General features: G+C 46.8%; 1 protein-coding gene across 2 annotated transcripts in view; it reads left to right on the forward strand.

The window, feature by feature from the left end:
* NEURL1 (neuralized E3 ubiquitin protein ligase 1) overlaps positions 1 to 18,292 on the forward strand; it is a 123,910-nt gene that overhangs the window by 27,623 nt on the left and 77,995 nt on the right. Inside the window, exon 1 of one of the 2 annotated variants that reach the window (XM_067300206.1) lies at positions 4,531 to 4,578. The exons of the other annotated variant lie outside the window; for it this stretch is intronic. Coding sequence (XP_067156307.1) covers positions 4,545 to 4,578 — 34 coding nt within the window. The 5' untranslated portion in view covers positions 4,531 to 4,544. Of the gene's footprint in view, positions 1 to 4,530; positions 4,579 to 18,292 lie in introns of those variants that run through there. 2 annotated transcript variants of the gene reach the window in all.

The following is an 18,292-nucleotide window of genomic DNA, read 5'->3' on the forward strand; positions in this document are numbered from 1 at the left end:
AGATCTCCCCATCCTTGAAGTCCCCATCCTGCTGGGTGCAGAGCTCCGTACTGTGGTACGTGAGCAGCTAGGCTGACAGCTGCGCTGCTGTAGTTTGTAGGTACAAGAGAGAACTTTTTATTTTTAAGCATTTCAGCCAGGATTTTAAGTATACTTGATTTACACATCGAGACTAGGCTTTCATCCAGAACTGCAGCTTTATAATAATATTTAATAATTATGTAACTCATTGTATTCTCAAGTGGCTGCATAAACATCAATTGAAAAGAGAATTTTTTTTGTTAGGTTAGGGCAGTATCTGTATCTTTGTGTGACATAAAGAAACAAAAGCAGACAGGCATCTTTGGTCTAAGCCGCCTCCATTAACGACAAGAAATTAATGTTAAAAGGGTGCTTAGAATATAAGATTTCCCACCTCTGGTCCCTGCACTCTGTGCACTAGCACAGGCTAACGAGAAGTTTTCTGTTTGATCCTTTCCTGTTGAGGACATGGTTTTCCGTCTACGGTTACAGTGGCAGCGTTTCCTGGAGGAAGCCTGCTTTCTGTACAGGTGAGGTTTATTCCCTAATCGCAGTAAGAGTTGTGTTGGGGAAAAAAAAGACCTGAGAATATATTTGCCCAAATTCTCCCAGCTTCCTAGATGATCTCCAGCTGCTTGCACAGAGCTACTGTGTTGAGAGAAAAGGGACAATTTTTAGTCAAGCTGTTTCTCACCATGAAGTCAATGCAAGTGAGAATAGGGAAGTTGCTGGCACCTTTTTAAACATAAAAATCATTAAGGGAAAACTCCCTGTCCCTGGCAAATATCAGATTAAGTTCAGCCATTCCCTCCTCTCCCCGTACTGATGTTCAGGGAGACCTTTTAGGCCACCTCTTGTAGAGACGTCTCCACGTGCAGCACCATTAAACTGGGCTAAACCCCCATCGAGGGAGGTTTTATTGCTTGTTTGGGAAGAGTAAACTTCTGGTTTCCATAGAGCCAAATCCAACGCCCAAAGAGTTTTAGTTGTGCGCAACTCGCATGGACTGGAATTGTGTTTTCCTGCCCTGGCCTATGTATAATCTTATCTGCCATCTGCCTGGGGTGGCTTGCTCGTCGCCCCTCCTTTCCCGCCTCTGTGTCCCTTTCTGCTTTGCTCCTGCACAAGGAACGTTGCCTCGGACCGTGCTGCCTCCCTTTCGCTGTAGGTAATGCCGCGGGCAGCGGGACTCCCCGCGGGGCAGCCGAGCCTGCTCGGTGTCGGAGCCGTGTCCGTGCCGGCGGGACGGACCTGGGCCGCGCAACGCTGCCGAAAGCCTGGAAGAGACGAGAGCTCCCGGGGTTTAGTCTAACACAGCAGCCCCAGGACCGTTTTTCCTCCAGCGCTTGTCTGCAGCCGCACCAACCTAATCTTGCGGTTAAAAAATATATTTAGCAAGATAGGACATTGTCTCAAAATACTCCTGCAGCAGATTCATATCTGCTCGGAGAGCAACGTTGCCGCTCGGCCTGAGAGGCTGCTGGATGCTGTTGCCGGATGGATATGGATTTAGGGGCTGGGTTTCTGTTGGGGCCAGCCTTAATACCTTCATCAATAATTTAGAAGGAAGAGCAAATGGTGATATTATTGACGTTTATACTTGATGCCAAAATGGGCCTTGCCAGTATCAGCAAGGATGGAGAAATAATCCAAGGGGACCTGGAGGGTATCGGCATAGACAGTTATGAGATAGGTTTTTCTCTGTGTCTAGAGAATCAGAAACACAAAGGCTGAAGAGAAATTTGGAAAACGGCAACATCCAAAAGAGACTTGAAGGTGATAAGAGCAAATCAGAAAGAAGCTCCAGCGTGACGTGGTTGTATGGAAAGATTTGCCGTATGTCAAACGATCCTTGAGGAATTATCACAGAAGGGGGCAGACAGGCGATTTAACTACTGTGGCTCCTCGGGGGTGCGTCCCTCGGGAGTTATTCCACTTTACTGAGTGAAGTTTCGGGGGTGCTAGATTTTTCTCCCCCAAAACGCAATTTTTAAATGAACTGAAATTGTTTACGATTTCCTGCCAGGCTGGATGACTCATTCTGGCAATCTGCCCTCTCCGTCCTCCCCCTCAAACAAACAAACAGAGCCAATAAGTTACAAACAATAAAATAATCTAAAAAAATAAAAATTCAAAAATTTCCTCTCAGTATATTCAAAACAAAGTGCTTAATTTTTTTTTTTTTTGGGAGATGTCACTTCAGGGCTGGATTGAAAAAAAGAGGTAAAAATAACTCTGAAAATAAAATGCTTCATTTTAAGTTAAAGAAACATTTTGTGCAGTGAGGCACACAAAAACGTTCATTTTGGGCAACACGAAATGCTGTATTTCTTTCCCTAGCAATCTCTTGGTTGAGGCAGTGAATCAACAAGTCAATTATTCACAGAGCTGTAGCAAGATTAAGGTAAGGATGGAAAGCAGAATTGAGATGAGAAGGTGAGGGAGAAAATTGCAGGTTGAATGCCTACAAAAAGCTTCATTCCTCGGCGTGAATGTGTTCATGGGGTGAGAACGTGGTGCCTTTGCCGTCAGCCCAAGCGGTGAGGAGCTGAACCAGAAACGTCCTTGCGGGTGTTGTAGGCCCCCAAGCGTTTGGGGCAGGGTTGGGTGCCGCGACGAGCCGGCGCGGTGCAGCGCCCGCGTCGAGCGCCCTCGCGCCCGTCCGCTCCAGCGCGGCCCCGCTGCTGCCAGAAATGCAGCATCGGCTGGGAGGGAAAGGAGGAAAAAAAAGAAGAAGAAAAAAAGGATTCTTCTGCCAAGAAGCTGCCATAAGATCTGCAGAGTGTGACTTTGAGCAGGGAGGAGCTCAGCGCTGCCGGCGTGCTGCTTATCTAGGGAAAAGCTTCTTTTTTGGCGCCGGGGCCCGGGTGTGAGTCTCGCCTCGGATGGGCAGAGGAGCCCGGGCGCGAGCGGGGCCTCTGCTAACGGAGAACATCTGCGGTGGCGCCTGGCTACCAATCCGTAGGCTTGGGAGGCGCTCTTCTAGCAAGCGCGAAACACTCGGGGCACAGCGTTTCTCATTTTCACAGCTGTAGTACAAACATACTGACCGTGCTTTTTTGGTTTGGGGCTTTTTTTGCTGTTGTGTGTGTTTTGGGTTTTTGTGTTTTTTTTTTTTTCCTCCTCCTCCAGAAGTGCTGAGCTCCCTCAGCGCCCAGCCCTCCTAAGCAATAACCCTCACACCACTGGTGAGAGAAACCTTGCTTGCCGCTTTCCAGGTGAGAGAAGCGAGGCAGTGAGATGGCAGGAATTGCCCAGCGCCATGGTAAGAGTTGGGCGGCAGAGCTGGGCTTTGAGGCTGGATGAGCTTGACTCCCGCTCCTCCGCGGAGCGGCTGCGGCGGAGCGTAAAGCTGCACGAACGAGTTGCGTGCCAGCCAGGCGGGATGCCCCCGGCGCGAGTTAATTCACCCTTAGAGCAGCGGGCAGGGAGGTGCGGCGCGGGCAGGGGCGCGCGGCGGTGGGCACGGCGAGAAGGGAGCGCACCCGGGCGAGGCGAGGCACGGAGTGGAGCGGGCCGGCCGAGGGGGGCCCTCCGCATCCCCGCGCTCGCCCTCATCCATCAGCCGAGGTGATGGGCGGGAGAGCAGGAAACATTGTAGCCGAGCCGCGCAGGCGAGCCGCTCACAAAAGAGTTTACGGGGGGTAACGTTTTTATTATTACAGTCCGGGGCGAACCACTCTGCATTTCAAGCACTACTTCTTTGCTATTAAATAATTAATAATTAACCAGCAGAGGCCGTTGGAAGACGCTGGTGCAGCAATGTCTGGTAATAATTTTTTTTCTCCCCCCCCCTTTTTTTTTCTCCACTTTTTTTTTTTTTTTGCCATTCCCATTTATTCCAGGGCTTTGCCCTAGGAGACCAAAGCGCTGTGCAGCCAAAGTTTGCCATGGCCAAAGCCGTCTGATTTCTAAATAAGTTCGTGCAATTTGCAGCGAAGTTGGCAATACCTCGTGCTTTGTTCTGAAGGTTGCCTGGAAGCAGGGTACCGCTGGGTTTACAACTAGGCAAGCAGCCACCTCCATCCGCACAAAGCCACCGGAGCGCTGCACGCGCTGCCCGGAGATTTGTCTACGGCAGAACTGCTGCTCCAGCGCTAAAAAGACGTGCCGCTGAAATAATAATAATAATTACTATTATTAATAATGAAATTCTTTGTGCCCTGCGTTTTGCACTGCGGGGCTGCGTTGCTCCAGGCTGCAGCCCGGCGTTGCGGGAAGTGCATGCGGGGGGGGGGGGGGCATCTCTAAGGCGTTGCGAGCTATTTCGGGCCCACGCGAAGTCTCCTCCTTCTTATGTAAATAAACATGACAGATCCCGCTGCTGCTGCTGCTGCTGCTGCTGCTGCTGCCGCGGCGGAGCGGGCGGAGCGGGCGGCGGCGGCTCCCGCGGGGCAGCGGCTCCCGCGCGGGGCGCCGCGTGGACGCGTGTGCGCGCGCTGCGCTGCGCTGCGCTTTGCCGGGGGGCGCCGCGTGCCCGCGCCGCGCGGGGCCGCGCGTGGGCGCCGGCGCGCGTGGGCGCCATGGGCGGGCAGGTGGCGAGGAGCGCGCGGCACGGTAAGGGGGCGGCCGGGGCGGCGCGGGGAGCTGAGCTGGGCGCAGCGCCGGGCACTGCAGGCTCCGCTCGCATTTGGCTTTTTTTTATGATTTTTTTTTTTTATCGTTTTGTTATTTTTTGTTGTTTTTTTTCTCCTTGATTCCTTGCAAAAACCTGGTTTCGAGAGATGGTCCTGAAGGTCGCGGCTGCGCTGCTCCGCTCTTAAACGCCGTCTGCCGCCTCGCTGGGTCGCCCGGAGCGAGGCACAAGCGCTAGTCCGCGCTCGGGGATGTCACGGGCAAAAAGAAAGTAGCTGCCTGCGCGCGTACGGCCGGCAGCTTCTGCCAGGAAAAAGCTGATAAACGCTGATAAAGGCTTTAGTGCGGGGGAACTTCCTAAGGCTTCAGAACAATCGCCTTGTTATTATGTATATTTTTTCCTTTCTAGCATCATTTTTTTCTTAACGTAAATTCTGTTTTATTTTGTTTTAAATTGATGCGGTTTGAAATGAGTGTTGGTTTGAGCTGACAGATTTTTAGACTACGCTAAATCCGTTAGGTACAGCGTGCTGTGTGTCTTTGCCGGGTAATGTTAAAGGTGTGTGTGTGGGAGCTGGAAAGACACTGGAAAATCTTGCCCAGATCAACGTTAAAGCAAAATTTGGGTCTATAGATAATATATAAAATGAGCCGTGTCCGCATGTGCCTAAACCTCAAGCCACAAATACTTCTGTGAGAATATTGCACTCATTGAACTTGCCTATTGCTCGGAAATGGTCTGTTTAGCTTTGGACGGAGTAAATGTTCTGCATGTTCAGTGCAGCTTGAATGTAATTTCAGAGACACTTCCTTGTTGCCACAGTAAACATGGATATAAAATATGCAGATAAAGCATCATGTGATCTCACATGCTTTCTTTGAATAGAGGTGTATGAGGTACACGCTTCGGCTGCAAACGCTTGTGTGTTCCTGCTTTTTGTCATCTTTTTCACCAAGTCCAAACCCAGCAATTTAAGGGACAAATGGACATAAGGAGTAGATATATTTAGGTGAATTTCTCCCTAACTGCATGTAGCAAGGATGTCTCTACAGAGATCTTTATTTGTTCATCATTCATATTCTGAAGTTTCACCCGTGGACTGACCTTATTATTTCTTTGCTAATCTCACAATACAAGTGCAATATGCGGAATAACAACCCTCTCGGTTCAGCATCAGAAAGAGACGTTTTGGCTGTTGCCTTGTCCTTGTAGGTGCCCTTTTCCCTTTGAACTTCTTCTTCGGTCGAGCGTTCTCTGAATGAATTTGAAAAACCTGGGTGGGAAAAAATATTAGCTGTGTGTGTTTCCTGTACGTGCCAGGGACTTGGCACTCCTGCTGTGCATTTCTGCTGTCTGCAGCCAGCCCCGCGCTGTGCCGTAGTCCTGCAACTTCTGCCTTTCTGCGATTCTACTCCAGTGCACGCAATTCTTCTTAATTCTATTTTGTTAGGAGATGGAAACTAATGAGGAGATGTGAGTAATTAACTCTGTCAAATTTACCTCTTCATATAGAGCTAGGGCTACAGGCGGTGCTATAATCAAAGGTGATAACGCTGCTGTGTTTAGCACAACAATGCTTTAAAAAGAATGGGCAAGCATTATATTTAAAAATAAATAATAAAAAGTTGTGCAACCAATAACTCTTAACAAAAATAGACTGCATCTGCGCTTGTGGTTTTTCTGTGGCTACCGTTCTTTTAGTTCCATCTTTCTGTTGCATACTTCTATTTCGGATGTGTCCCGAAATAACTGGGAGAAGAGAACTGAAACCTTATCCATTTCACTGAAGGATAATTGAGAATGGATGCGATGATAATGAAGGGAGCTGTGCTGGCAGCCCTGGGCGCCGGCGTCCTTTGTTTGCGGAAAGCGCAGGTAAAGCACAAACGAGTTTCCTCCAGCCTGGCATTTCCAGCGTCCTCTCTGTGCTGAAGGGCTGGGCTGGGATTTTCAGAAACGCCTCAATAATTTAACCTCACTGAAAATTATCTTAAAAGGCGGTGGGGGGGGGAACGGTATTGGCTTGTGCCCTTGTTGCTTTTGCTGAGCTGGTGCGGGGAATCGGCCACCCCGGGTAACGCTGGGGCGCGTCTCCCCGCGGCGCCTGAGTCCCCGTGTCCTGTCCCAGGGCTGGCAACGGGGCGCGATCGGGGACATGCAGCCGATGCTGACCTTGGCCGGGTGCAAAAAGTAGATTGAGATAAAAGCTTCTGGACAGGCTGATGATGGAGGAGCCCTTCCAAAAAGCATAAAGGCAGCACCGGCACGTTCGGCAGCGGGGCAGAGGGGCCGTAGTGTCCCGCTGTGCGCTGGGAAAAGCCGAGGCCGGGAGGGTGTCGCGCTCGAGGGCGCTCTGTCTGCAGCCGAGGGAAGAGGAATATCCCGGCACTGCGCTGCTGGTCCTTCTGCTGTGAGACCGGGCAGAGAGATACTGCGGATACAGTATTTGAGTGGCTTGGGAAGATGCATGCATGCTGGTGTGCGCAGGCTCCTCCTGGGAGGCTAGGGAGGATTTTGGCTGAAAATGCTGCTTTCGCACTGATGTGTTGACAGGGCAGGAGGAGAGCCGTGCTAGCGTGTCCCAGCGACCTGGTTGGCCGGGGCTGACCGGCGCCGACCGGTGCCCAGGGTCTCCTGGTGGGAAGCTTCCTGCCCGGTGGGACCTGGAGGAGAAGGGGCTGTAAGCTGGAGGCAGCAAAGCAGGAGTAGCGCGAGCTCCCCAGAAGAGACGTCTGACACGGTTCCTCACTAGCAAACGAATCCCAAAGTGCTTGTGCTGCGAAAGGCAGGCGCCTGCATTTTGCCAGGAGACCCCTGATGGCTTCGTACATGGGGACCTGCGAGCTGGTCACTGCGCTTCTCTGCGCAATGATGTCGTGCGTTGCCCAGGCGTCTGCGTGCAGCCTCCGTCCGGCGCCCTGCGCGCTCCCGCGGTCTCCGTTTCTCTTCCCCTTTCCCTCTCCAACCCCCATGCACGCAAGTCCTTGGTGTGCTTTCCAGTTCCCTCTGGGCGAAGGGAAGGAAAGTTGAAGTAGGAAGTTCAAAGGTAGCACAGCCGTGATGATAGACAGGATGTTTACATGTGGCATAAAAAGTCACATCTATACATGTGGTGTTTATCTTAACAATATTTTAAACAGGAAATGTTAATATGATGGGAGATTTGGCGTGTGGCTCACTGAGGCTAGCTTCTTCAGGAATGACTGCAAACTATGGTGTTCCCGTAACACGCAGAACGTACTGAAAACTCACATCGAACAGGACTTGCTAACTAATCATGCGTGAAACATATCTTTCATAGATGCCTATCTCATAATAAGTATGTTCTTGTTATGTACTTGGTCCAACTGTTACTTGCTGTTTTCCTTTTTAATTCCTCCTTTTGGCTATGAGTGAAATGCTATGTGCTGATTTCTTAATTTTAGGGGCCAAATCCAGGAGTTCTTGTCCAGGAAAAACACTCCAAAACTCTGTCAATTTTTTTTTCTCTCTGTTATTCACAATAACACTAACAAAAAGTCACGCTTTAGCCAAGGAAGCTACCACACGGTGCTGTGCTGAGAGAGGAATTCAGTGTATGCATACGTGCAGAGGTTAGTGATTAACGTGTACGCATCTCTTCTAGCTAGCCAAAAGCACTCTGAATGTCCACAGTAGATCAAATCATGTGCAGGGGATGTGTGTGCCTGTGCATGCCTGCGCATTTGCTCAATGCCTTTCCACTTACGAGTCGTAATCACTAATCGGTCCCTCATTGCAGGGCTTTGTTTTATTTTTGTTTAATTACTCACATGTCACAGGCATTTATCAGTGTTATACGATGGCATAATTTCTACAAGGAGCAAGAAAAAAAGGGACCTTGTGGCACGTTTTCCGAACTGTAATTGTATGGCGTTGATGTAATTGCAAAGAAGTCCCCAGGGAGCGTGCATTGGCTCTTTAGCCTGGGAAGCAGTAGTGATCGACAGATACAATTTTCGGTTTGAGTGGGTGAGATCTTAAGCTTCTTGCGGTGAAAGGTGCCCTGTAAGTTGTGGGTGCAGTATCAACCATGGCTCGGGTATACAGCTGCGCACAGACACGGTGCGTGGCCAGGTTTCCCCTTGCCGCTCGTACGTAAGTCCCGGTGGGCAGTACAGCCGTGGTTGTGCTGTGTAAAGGGAGCAGGAAGCCAGAGGTTTTGTGTAGCAGCGCCCCATCGACGCTGCGGGATAGTAAAGAGTTTCGGGTAGCGGTCTGGATGCATTTCCCGTGTCCTCAGGATCTTGTTTTTCCATAGTTTTGCCTGCACCTGGCTGGTCATTTATGCCTATGCGAAACAGGCGTGAAAGGCGGGCATGGTCCTTCGTCCGCATTTGGGTTTCACGGGGAGCAGTTTGGGGGCCTCGCTCGCCCGTGCTGCCCGAGGGGTGCAGGATACTCGGGTGTTGTGGGGAAGGTCCCGGCCCCGGCCAGAGCTGCTGAGCTGCTGCTGCTGCTGGGCTTTGGGGAACAGGAGAGGGCGGGGGCTGTTTCCCTAATGTAAAACAGCTACAGTATGCAACTTCATTTATTCTTGCTTTGCACAATAGAGCTCTATTTTTATCTTTCTCTTAATTCCTTGTGGCATAGTGAATGGTGTGCCTATATGCAAGTGCAGCAGCCAGCCCCATGCTTTGTTTTCCACTCTGTATATTCATTGCCTATAGTACAGTAACCGTTCTGACTACTGCAGTTCACCCTTGCACTTATTACCACTTAACAGAATTATGCTCCAGTGCACACTATTATACACACCTTCAAGTTTAGTAATTTAGTAAATGAAGACAACACCAATTGTTAGTGAGATTTCTTTACGGATTAATATGATTTTGTATTTGTGTATCTCTAAATCATCGTCAAGATTTTGGGGTAACTTACCTGGCTTCCACATTTGATGGAGTGACTGATAGTTAGATCAGCTTCACTGGGGGAGGAATATAGCTTTTCCCATGTTCTGCCACACGGTTGCTCATTGAGACCCAGTATGTGACTGGGGAGAAAAGGCTCTTTCTAAACTCTCCCTCCTTTCAGCAGGGTTGGTAATAGCCCTGAAGAGTGAGTGTGTGTGTGACCCTAATCCTGCTCAGGGTTGGATTAACTGGTGCAGAAGACCCTGGGCATAGTGCCAAAGCAGTGTTGGCATTTGCTAAAAGTCCCAGAGATTATTTCAGTTCATGCCTCTGACCTGTGGATCTCATTCAGATGTCCTGAGGTGGCTGGTGGTAAACTGTTGGCTGCTGACAATACTTTTGAAAATGTGTGTAGTACCTCCATGTGTATATAGCCCTTATGGGTAAGACATTTATATTTGAAACTGAGTATTTATTTTGAAAAACAAGCGGGTTTGGTTCATTAGGTGTGGCAATATTTGACTGGAAGGGTCTTCCTGTAAGTGGTGAGAGCAAAGAGCATCTCTCTTCTAATTTTGTCCTTTGCTTTCATGGCACTCTCACAATTATGTTTTCCATGTCCATTTGATACTCTGTTCTGATGGGACCTAGGGACTGAATGTTGTTGTTCAGATTTTATTGTCTGACTTGTGTCCTCTTCGACTCGGTCTCCTCTCCTCTACATGAAAGTGATCTTTCCGATACCTGCTTCTTACTTGATTCCTATTTTGTTAAGAATTATTGATGATATATTTTGCTGTCATTCCATTAATCTAAGGGTAGCAGGTGTCTCTTCAGGAGGGTTTCGAGGGTCGCCTGATGTATCCTAGGGAGGCATTTGCATGCTTAATCAAAGCTACTCCCAGAGCAGAAGATTCATGTCATTAATGACATAAAATCAAATCTGTGAAACAAATACTTTTACCATTGGTGGTATGTAGCAGGAATTCAGGGAGAAGATCTCTAGAGGTATAATCTCAAAATTGATAGGCCTGCTTTCATTTTAGTAAAAAATTTTACATTAATGAAGTCCATACGTACTGAGGGCAGAATTGAGATCAGTCTAAAAAAAGATTAGTCATAAAGAAAGGGGAGTTTCTTGGAAAGTGAAAGCAAAGCAAAGAATCGATCTTGGTTGACTGCCCTAGGGAACCAGCACGTGTTGCTGATTGCACAGCAGGATGTGGAGCTGAAGGTCAAGAGAGATCTTGTCTCCTAGGCTCAGTCCTGACCGATAGCGGCTAAATGAACGGAGCGCCTGCCAGCCGCGAGCCTCATGATACGTGCACCTGTGATCTGAGCATATGCTGCAGTCCTGCCTATAACTGTGTTTTGCTCTAGGGTTGATCTCCATTAGTGTCGCTGTCCATTTGTTTTTCTCCTACTCCAAATCACAGCGTTGGCTTTGAAAGCAAAATTTATTTGAGAGAAGCTGGTCCGAGATGAGTCAGAGCCGCCTTCTCTGTAGCTCTTGTCAAGTTAGTCTCACTGGTGTTTCTGTTCTGTGACTCTACCCTTGATTGCCTCTGGAAGGGACACTGTAATTCGTTGTCATTGAAAATAGCATTCAAGATGACTGCAGTTGATGGGGCTTCTTTGGTTTATCTGAGCTAGTCTACCATGTGTCTGGTAGCACAGCAAAGAGGAGTGGGCTCAGAGAGGGACATAATTGATCAGATGCAGGAACATCCTTTTTCCCCCTGAAAACGTTGACAGTGCTTTTATTTTAAGGAAAAAAGGAAAGTAATAAAAAGGTCAAAGCATATTCATTAGCTCATAAATTGTGTGATCCTGTTTGCTTTCCCTCCAAACAGCCTGTGTCAGCAGAAATCTGGAGTTCTGGCCCTCTTTCCTACACATTAAAACCACTTTTGTAACAGAAGTCTTTCAGGATAAACCAAGGTCCCTTGCTATAAAAGTCAGCTTCTTTTTGTGGGACAATTTACATCTTTTTCTGCCTACACTAGTGAGTGGACCTTCATGCAGAGGGGAAACGTCAGAGGTCAAGTAATGCTAAGTCCCTAAGGCCTGAATCTGTCCCACCTTACAAGTCACGTTGTTCATAATAAAGCGGTTGCGCATAGCCTGGCTGGGTGAGGCTGGTCCAGGCAGGCGAGACCTTCCTAGGCATGCTGTTTTACATGCTGCTGTGCTAGAAGTACTGCTTCTGTGTGCTTTGATGAAGAGGCCTCCTCAGTGCGCTTGAGCCCCCGGGGCTCAAGAAGTTGCTCACAGTAGACTTTGTAGACGAAGGCTGGAGCAGAAAAAAGGACCCCCCCCCCCCCCAACCTGACCCAGCCAGACGTGCAGTGAGCTCCTTATAAAAATTGCCTGGATAGCAGGGACTGTTCCTTTCTTTGACTGCCTCTGGAGAGAAACTCTTAGGGAGCAAAGCGCACAGAGCCTTGACGAGAAAGCACACAGAGCCAACGTGCAGAGCGCTAAATGTGGCTTCTAAAAACGCCAGCCTTAGTGTCACTGCAGACAAAGCCTTTGGTTGCTTTGCTATGGTTGCATGAAACCTTCTCTTGCTGACACCGTCCCTGGGTACCGTTCAAAAGAAATCACCCTTGGCACAGTTTAGTTTTGTTTCTCACTGCGAAGCAGCCGTTTCTGTGAACCGAAAGAGGATGTTGCTGTTTTCTGCTGGCTCTCTGGGGCTGGTCGTTGGCAACGTGACCCAGTGGGCTGGCACGCCCCTGCCTGCTGCCCTGTGTCTTCTTGAGCAAACCGACTTATCTCCTCAGCCAGGGGGTTTCCCGCTGGAGAAACAGGCACGACGGCTGCATATTTTCTTTCTGATACACCTTGACATCGCAGCCAAGTGGCACCGTGTCAATGCGACATTAGAAGTTTTTGGTCAATAGACTTGCAAGTGAAAACAGAACCTGTTGTGAGATACCTGACTAGACCTGACACGGGTTTTTCCGGGAACTGTAAAGCTTAGGCAGAGCTAAGAAGTCAAGGCTGCAAACTCAGAAGTGGCGTCCGTGGAGGCTGGGGGCAGCCGAGGGCAGCGTGCGCCCCGGGTCTGAGGAGCACCTTAGCGGGGTTGTTTTCTTCAACCCGGACTCCTGCAGGAGCCTATTCTTCTTCTCTTCCCCGCGGTGCCTCCTAGCAACCGAGCTCTTTGCTTGCTTTACGAAGTTCAAGTGATCCTCAGGCTTTAATGAGTCCTAGACCTGTGTTATCAGCCAAGGCTCAAGGAGGGGGGTTGAGCCCGAAAGAGCTACCCCACCCAGAGAGAGGAGGTTTCCGGGAGAGCACCGCAAAGCCAGGATGGGGAAAAATGCTGTGCAGAGCCCCAGCGTGATGCTACCTTCTGCTTGCAAGCGTAAAGGGGCAGTTAAGCCATAAACAACACTGTGACGCATAAAGAAGCCGTTTTAATTTCAGCCTCTGCTGGAAGCACCACATGGAAAAAAAAGTATGTGATCAGTATAAAAAAGAAATGTTTATGTTTCTAGGAGCGTAAACCTCCCAAATAATTAACATTGCTTGACAATCTCCTTTTTAAAATGCAAGCGGCTGGTGTGCTGCAGCTCAACAGGCATTCATCCCAACTCTGACGTACATGTGATACGGGCAGTGGCTTGGTTGCTGCTTTAAAGTAAGAAGACTCCTTTGCTTAAGAAAAATGTCTCCATGATTTTACTTTTTCTTGTTTGGAAAACCTAAATGTTTAAAAACTGGCCAAATGGCAACTAGGTTGAATGGGCATTGGGGGTACAGCTTATGGATTGAAATGAACCCTGGACTTCAGTTTCTGTGGCACAGGTCAGGCTTTCAGGTCAGAGGAAATGCAGAAGTATGCTATTGGCTTTAGCTTTGCTTTTGGGGATAAAGAGACAGAAGGGAAGAGCTTTTGGGGGCTATTTTTGGAAGCCACTATTTCAGCTCTGATCTGTCCACCTTAAATATTCACTGACTCGACTGAAAGTACTTTAAAAAAAACCCTTACTTTTCTTTAGGGCTGTTGGGAGACTGATTGAAGACATTAAGATTGTTAAGAACTGACGTTTTCAAAGGTTAAAAGATGCCAGCTTACAAAGAGACTGAAATTAAGAAAAGTTGAAAGAAAAAAAAAAAGGCTGTCTAGAAAATAGAAATATATAGGTGCCCACAACATGCTGAAGCATCCAAGATCAAAATGACTTCTGCTTTTGTGCATCAAATAGAAAGACATTATCAAATATAAAATAGAGCCTTAAGAATCTAATTTCTTTTACAAAGGCATGATTGATGCTGTAAATTTCATGCAACTTGGAAAAGGAAATTTGCTCAATTTATTTTCTGGTTATCCTAAACAAGTTCGAAGCTGCTGTCTCCTTGTTCAGCTCCCAAGGGAAGGAGATCATTATACATACTATCATTCGTGCTGCATTTTATTTTCCTGTTCTGAGTGAAGTTATATATTTAAAGGGAGTGCAATTGCAGGAGTCCTGATGGACACTGGTCCATCTTGCATGGTAGGAGTTGCTACGTGGTAGCGTTGTACAAGATCCTACATGGTAGGAGTTGCTGTCCTTCTAATTTCAATCCCTCTGTTCCTCAGAAGTTTTGCAAAATTGGCCAAAGAGACCTTGATCAAGTGGCATGACTGAGGCAAGGCTCCTGGATAATCTTTGTCTCCTTTCTGTCTTTGATGCTGCTATGAGACCTTCATCTAGGTTCAGTGCCTCTCATGAGTTCCCTACCTGGCACAGAGAAAGGTGCAATTCCTGCTAAATTTAGTAATTAAGATGGTGCTTTGAGTAGTTATCACTTCAGCAAGAAGATCTGAAAGCCCTAATGGCAGACCACCACGCCCCCACATAAGGTGGTTTTCTACCTGTATAAAGTGATCTAAAGGACACCTCCCATTCCCTGCTGGAAGTGATTATGGAGATCCAGCAACGCCAGCTCCCTGTATCCTCCCTAGGGAGAGAGGTGTCCCTCCACTCTGGGGGACAAGAGATGTGCGTTGGCATTTAACATACAAAGGACAAAGTATTCAGGCTATCTGTTCCCATGGTAGAAAGGATGATATACAGAAATATCCTCCAAATGTTCTGCAGATGGATTTGAAAGGGTGCTAAAGTCACTCAGCATGTCGGCAAGAGATGACTGTAGTTCTTAAAATGCTTTTCACCAGAGCTCAAGTAACCTCAGCCATTTCGCTGGAAGATGTATGTATACCATTATCTGTAATGCGACTGCCCGGAGCTCTCTTTACCCGTTTATGAGGTATTTCACAGTTTGAGACTTTCCTGATCTGGCTTCTCCGTCAGCAAAGCACTGCAGTTGCTGCTCGCTGGGGACTCGGAGGTCGCGCCCCATCCTGAGCTGATCATGGCTTCAAACTTTGCAGTGTTCAGGCAATTACCTGAAGGAGACTGAGAAGTTATTCAGCATATGATAACTGTAATCTTTTCAGATTCAGTAGCTATATGTACATAACACTACACACTCTGCATCTTCTCTTAATCCTGCACTTCTGGAAATCTGTGTTTGAACCCTCATGGGCAGACTTCATCCGCTTGGTCTTTTGTGTGTGGCAGAAATAGTTTTCTGGCACGTGCATGCCTGGCGCTACTCGTTCAGTTGGTCCAGGAGTGGGTGTATAGTATCATGAGGGTAGCTGTAACAGAATGTAAATGGGAGCAAAATACCTTGAGAATAACTTCAGCATGCAGTGCATACGCTTGGAAAAAATAAAGATTGAGAGCAGTTTTGAATTTATGCGACTTCAGTTCAGAGTTGTGGCTTATAAAAAAGGTACAACTATGTACTAAAAAAATAATCAGTGGTCTTTGTTGTCAGAAGAAATGCATCTTATCTGGACAGGAACTAAAGGATTTTCCACAATTTTTAGCTTTACAAAGAGCGAGGAAAAATGGATGAATGATTTGGGCTCCACACTAAATGCTCCTTTCTCTTCTGAAGAGATGATAACCACCAAGAGATTAACCCCCCTAAGCATTTCAGATTTGTTTCCTATTCACCCGAGTCCTTTAAGACAGTCAAGTCACGAATGTGGCTATATCTGGAACAATGCTCTGAAGCGCATGACAATGCATTTCTTCCTCTTTCCACTCTTATCAATACCGTAATATGTAAAAATGTCCTTTTGCATGAATTTTTGCATGAATAGGGTGTTGCTCCTATTCCAAACTGGCTTCCTTTTCCCTTTCTTTAGCTAGTTAGAAATGTGGCTGTCTATCTTCATGATTTGCATCCCAAGTCACCTGCTATAAGTTACCCAACTGAGTAAATGCTAATCGGTCATCTGAGTAAGGAACAGTCATGTGAGTAAGTTTGCAGCAGCAATATGAGACTGCTGAAGATTTAGGCACTGGGAAGCTTTCTTCTGCAGACCTTGCTCACATTGTTGTTAACACAGTTTTCAAGCTAAGGCTTCCCTGACACCCTCCCCCAAGAAATACTGGGGTAACCTTCTCTACAAAGACTTGAGAGGTTGACTCTGTTACCCAAGTCATAAGAAAATGAAAGTTTATGGGTGTTTTCTGAGGGCTTTTAATGAAAGAATTTTGAGCTTCTAGTTTGAAGTATGTTTTTGCCTGTGCAAATCACAGGGGACTGGAGCGGTTTCATGTGCTGGGAGAAGTGCATGGATTCGGAGTCACCTCCCAATGCCCTCTGCTGCAAGGAATTGGGTGGGCTGTGCGTCTTGAACGGCACATATCCTCACAGATTCTTTCAAAGCAGCTGAAATTGAGATAAAACTTAGTCTTGCTTATAAACCTTTCTTCCTCTTTCCCCAAAGTCCTCTCTTCCTGCTCTTCTGCTCCCCTTATTTGTTGTTTCTTTTCTTATATGCAGGTTGTAAACAGTTTGGGGCAAGAACCATCTCTTTCTGTGTTTGTGAGCTTTAGCTCACGGGGGGTGTCTAGCAGGTAGGATCGCTTTTAAAGAAATAAAACATCTTACATGCTCTTTGTCCTCAGGCAATAAGGTTTCAACACCCTTGATCGTTTACTGGATGACCTGTTGTAGAAAATGCTCAGGAAAACAAGTTCCTGCATGGACTACTCCAGCAGCTATTTATAGCAAAACATTAAGTAATAACTTTGTGGGTCTGGCATCGGAGTTGCTAGGAAGAATGATGGAATAGCACTGACGCTTTTTCTTTGGAATAACTGCCGGGGATGCTGTTTGTCTTCGTTACAAGATTTGTTTGTGCCACTTAGATTTTGAGCTAAGCTAAACACACAAATCTCCTTTCCCCCTGCAATTTTATTCACTGTGTGGGAATTCCCTGCTTAAACTTAATGTTTGAACTGAGTGGGCCAGATTTAGATGGTGATTTGCAAAGTAAAGAGGGCTAAGCACTGGTAGAGGGTGTCTAAACTGGGGTAAGTTACATGCTGCAGACGAGAGGGGAACATTAGTAATTTAAATACCATTTATGATTTTAGTACAGATTAATGAAAGAATACACAAGAATTTGGCCATCCGTTGGTGCAAAGGGAGCAATGTTGCCCATTCTCCTGGTTTTGTCTCAGTAGTACTTAAATCAGTTGCCTGAAAGAAGTAATATTTTAATCATTTGTGGTGGGTTAACACTTTTAGTGCTATTGGAGAGCTATCTGGTCTGGACAAAAGTTCTCTTTTAGCATTTCTGTTTGTATAGCAGGATGTTGCTGGATGGCAGGGTTTGCGTCCTGTTGGCAGTTTTATTTCTCTGCTCTCTTTCCAGCTCTACCAGACAGTCTGGAAGTTTAATAGCTAGACTGGGGGAGTCAGAGGTGGAGCTCCTGTGTTTTTAATCTCAGCTACGTACCTGAAGTGACTCGTCTCAAAAATGCCATTTGTGGTGACTAACCTTGATCAAATTCACTTAGTCACTTAGTACCCAGCACAAGTTACTTTATGGGAGTGCTTTACAGATTAACTAGCAGATGCCACCAAAATACAACCATCTGCTTATAACTTCATGATGCTGAGGAGCCTCGGTTATTCACCAGGACCTGTTACATTTGAGGAGGGAGTGTTTTTCTTTCTTCTTTTTTTTTTCAAATGAGAAGAAATGAAGCATGGCTATTTTGAGCTTAAGAAATTAAAAAAGGAGTAAAATTAAGTGAGAGAGATCTAATGCTGGGATAAGGTGAGGGAAGTGCCTGAGAAACTTTAATGCTTGTGACGAGGGAGGATGATAACGATAGTTTGGAGAGAAAGGGATGGCAAACCAAGCAAAGGGGAAGGTCATGTATTCTGTGCATTTTCTTAAAGGAAAATCGGATGAGCTCATGGACAGAGGGAGAGGTGAGAGACAGAAGAAAGGAGGATTTGAATTATGAATTGTGAATGAGGACTTTAAGGGAGTACATTGTTCCTGTAATCCTGAAACATTTAAGAGGATGTTAAACATGGCCAAATAATAAAGGCACATTTTCATGTACCCACTAAGTTGTTAACTGTAATAACCCCATACTTTAAGTATTTATTTGTTGCCCACATAGTCAGGAAAAAAGCCATTGGAATCGAAGTCAGTGCTACACACTGTAGCAAAACTTCAAAAATTCAGGTGCATTTTTTCTTTGTGTGCTAAGCCTTAGCCTTATATGTTTAAAGGACCTCCCTTTAGGATTGTTTTGAACTTTATATCGGATGAAAATCTCTTGGATATTTGTGGAACCAGTCTGGATGTAAAGTTTTGAGGCTATAGTGACTAACAACCACATGAATGGTGCAATTTTCTTGTGCTGAAGAAGGGAGTTTTCAGTTGATCAGAAAGGAAAGAAAACTGAGGCCAAAAAAGACATTAAAGCCATAAAATACATAC

This window comes from Apteryx mantelli, chromosome 7 (genome assembly GCF_036417845.1).
Source record: "Apteryx mantelli isolate bAptMan1 chromosome 7, bAptMan1.hap1, whole genome shotgun sequence".
NCBI lineage: Eukaryota > Metazoa > Chordata > Aves > Apterygiformes > Apterygidae > Apteryx > Apteryx mantelli.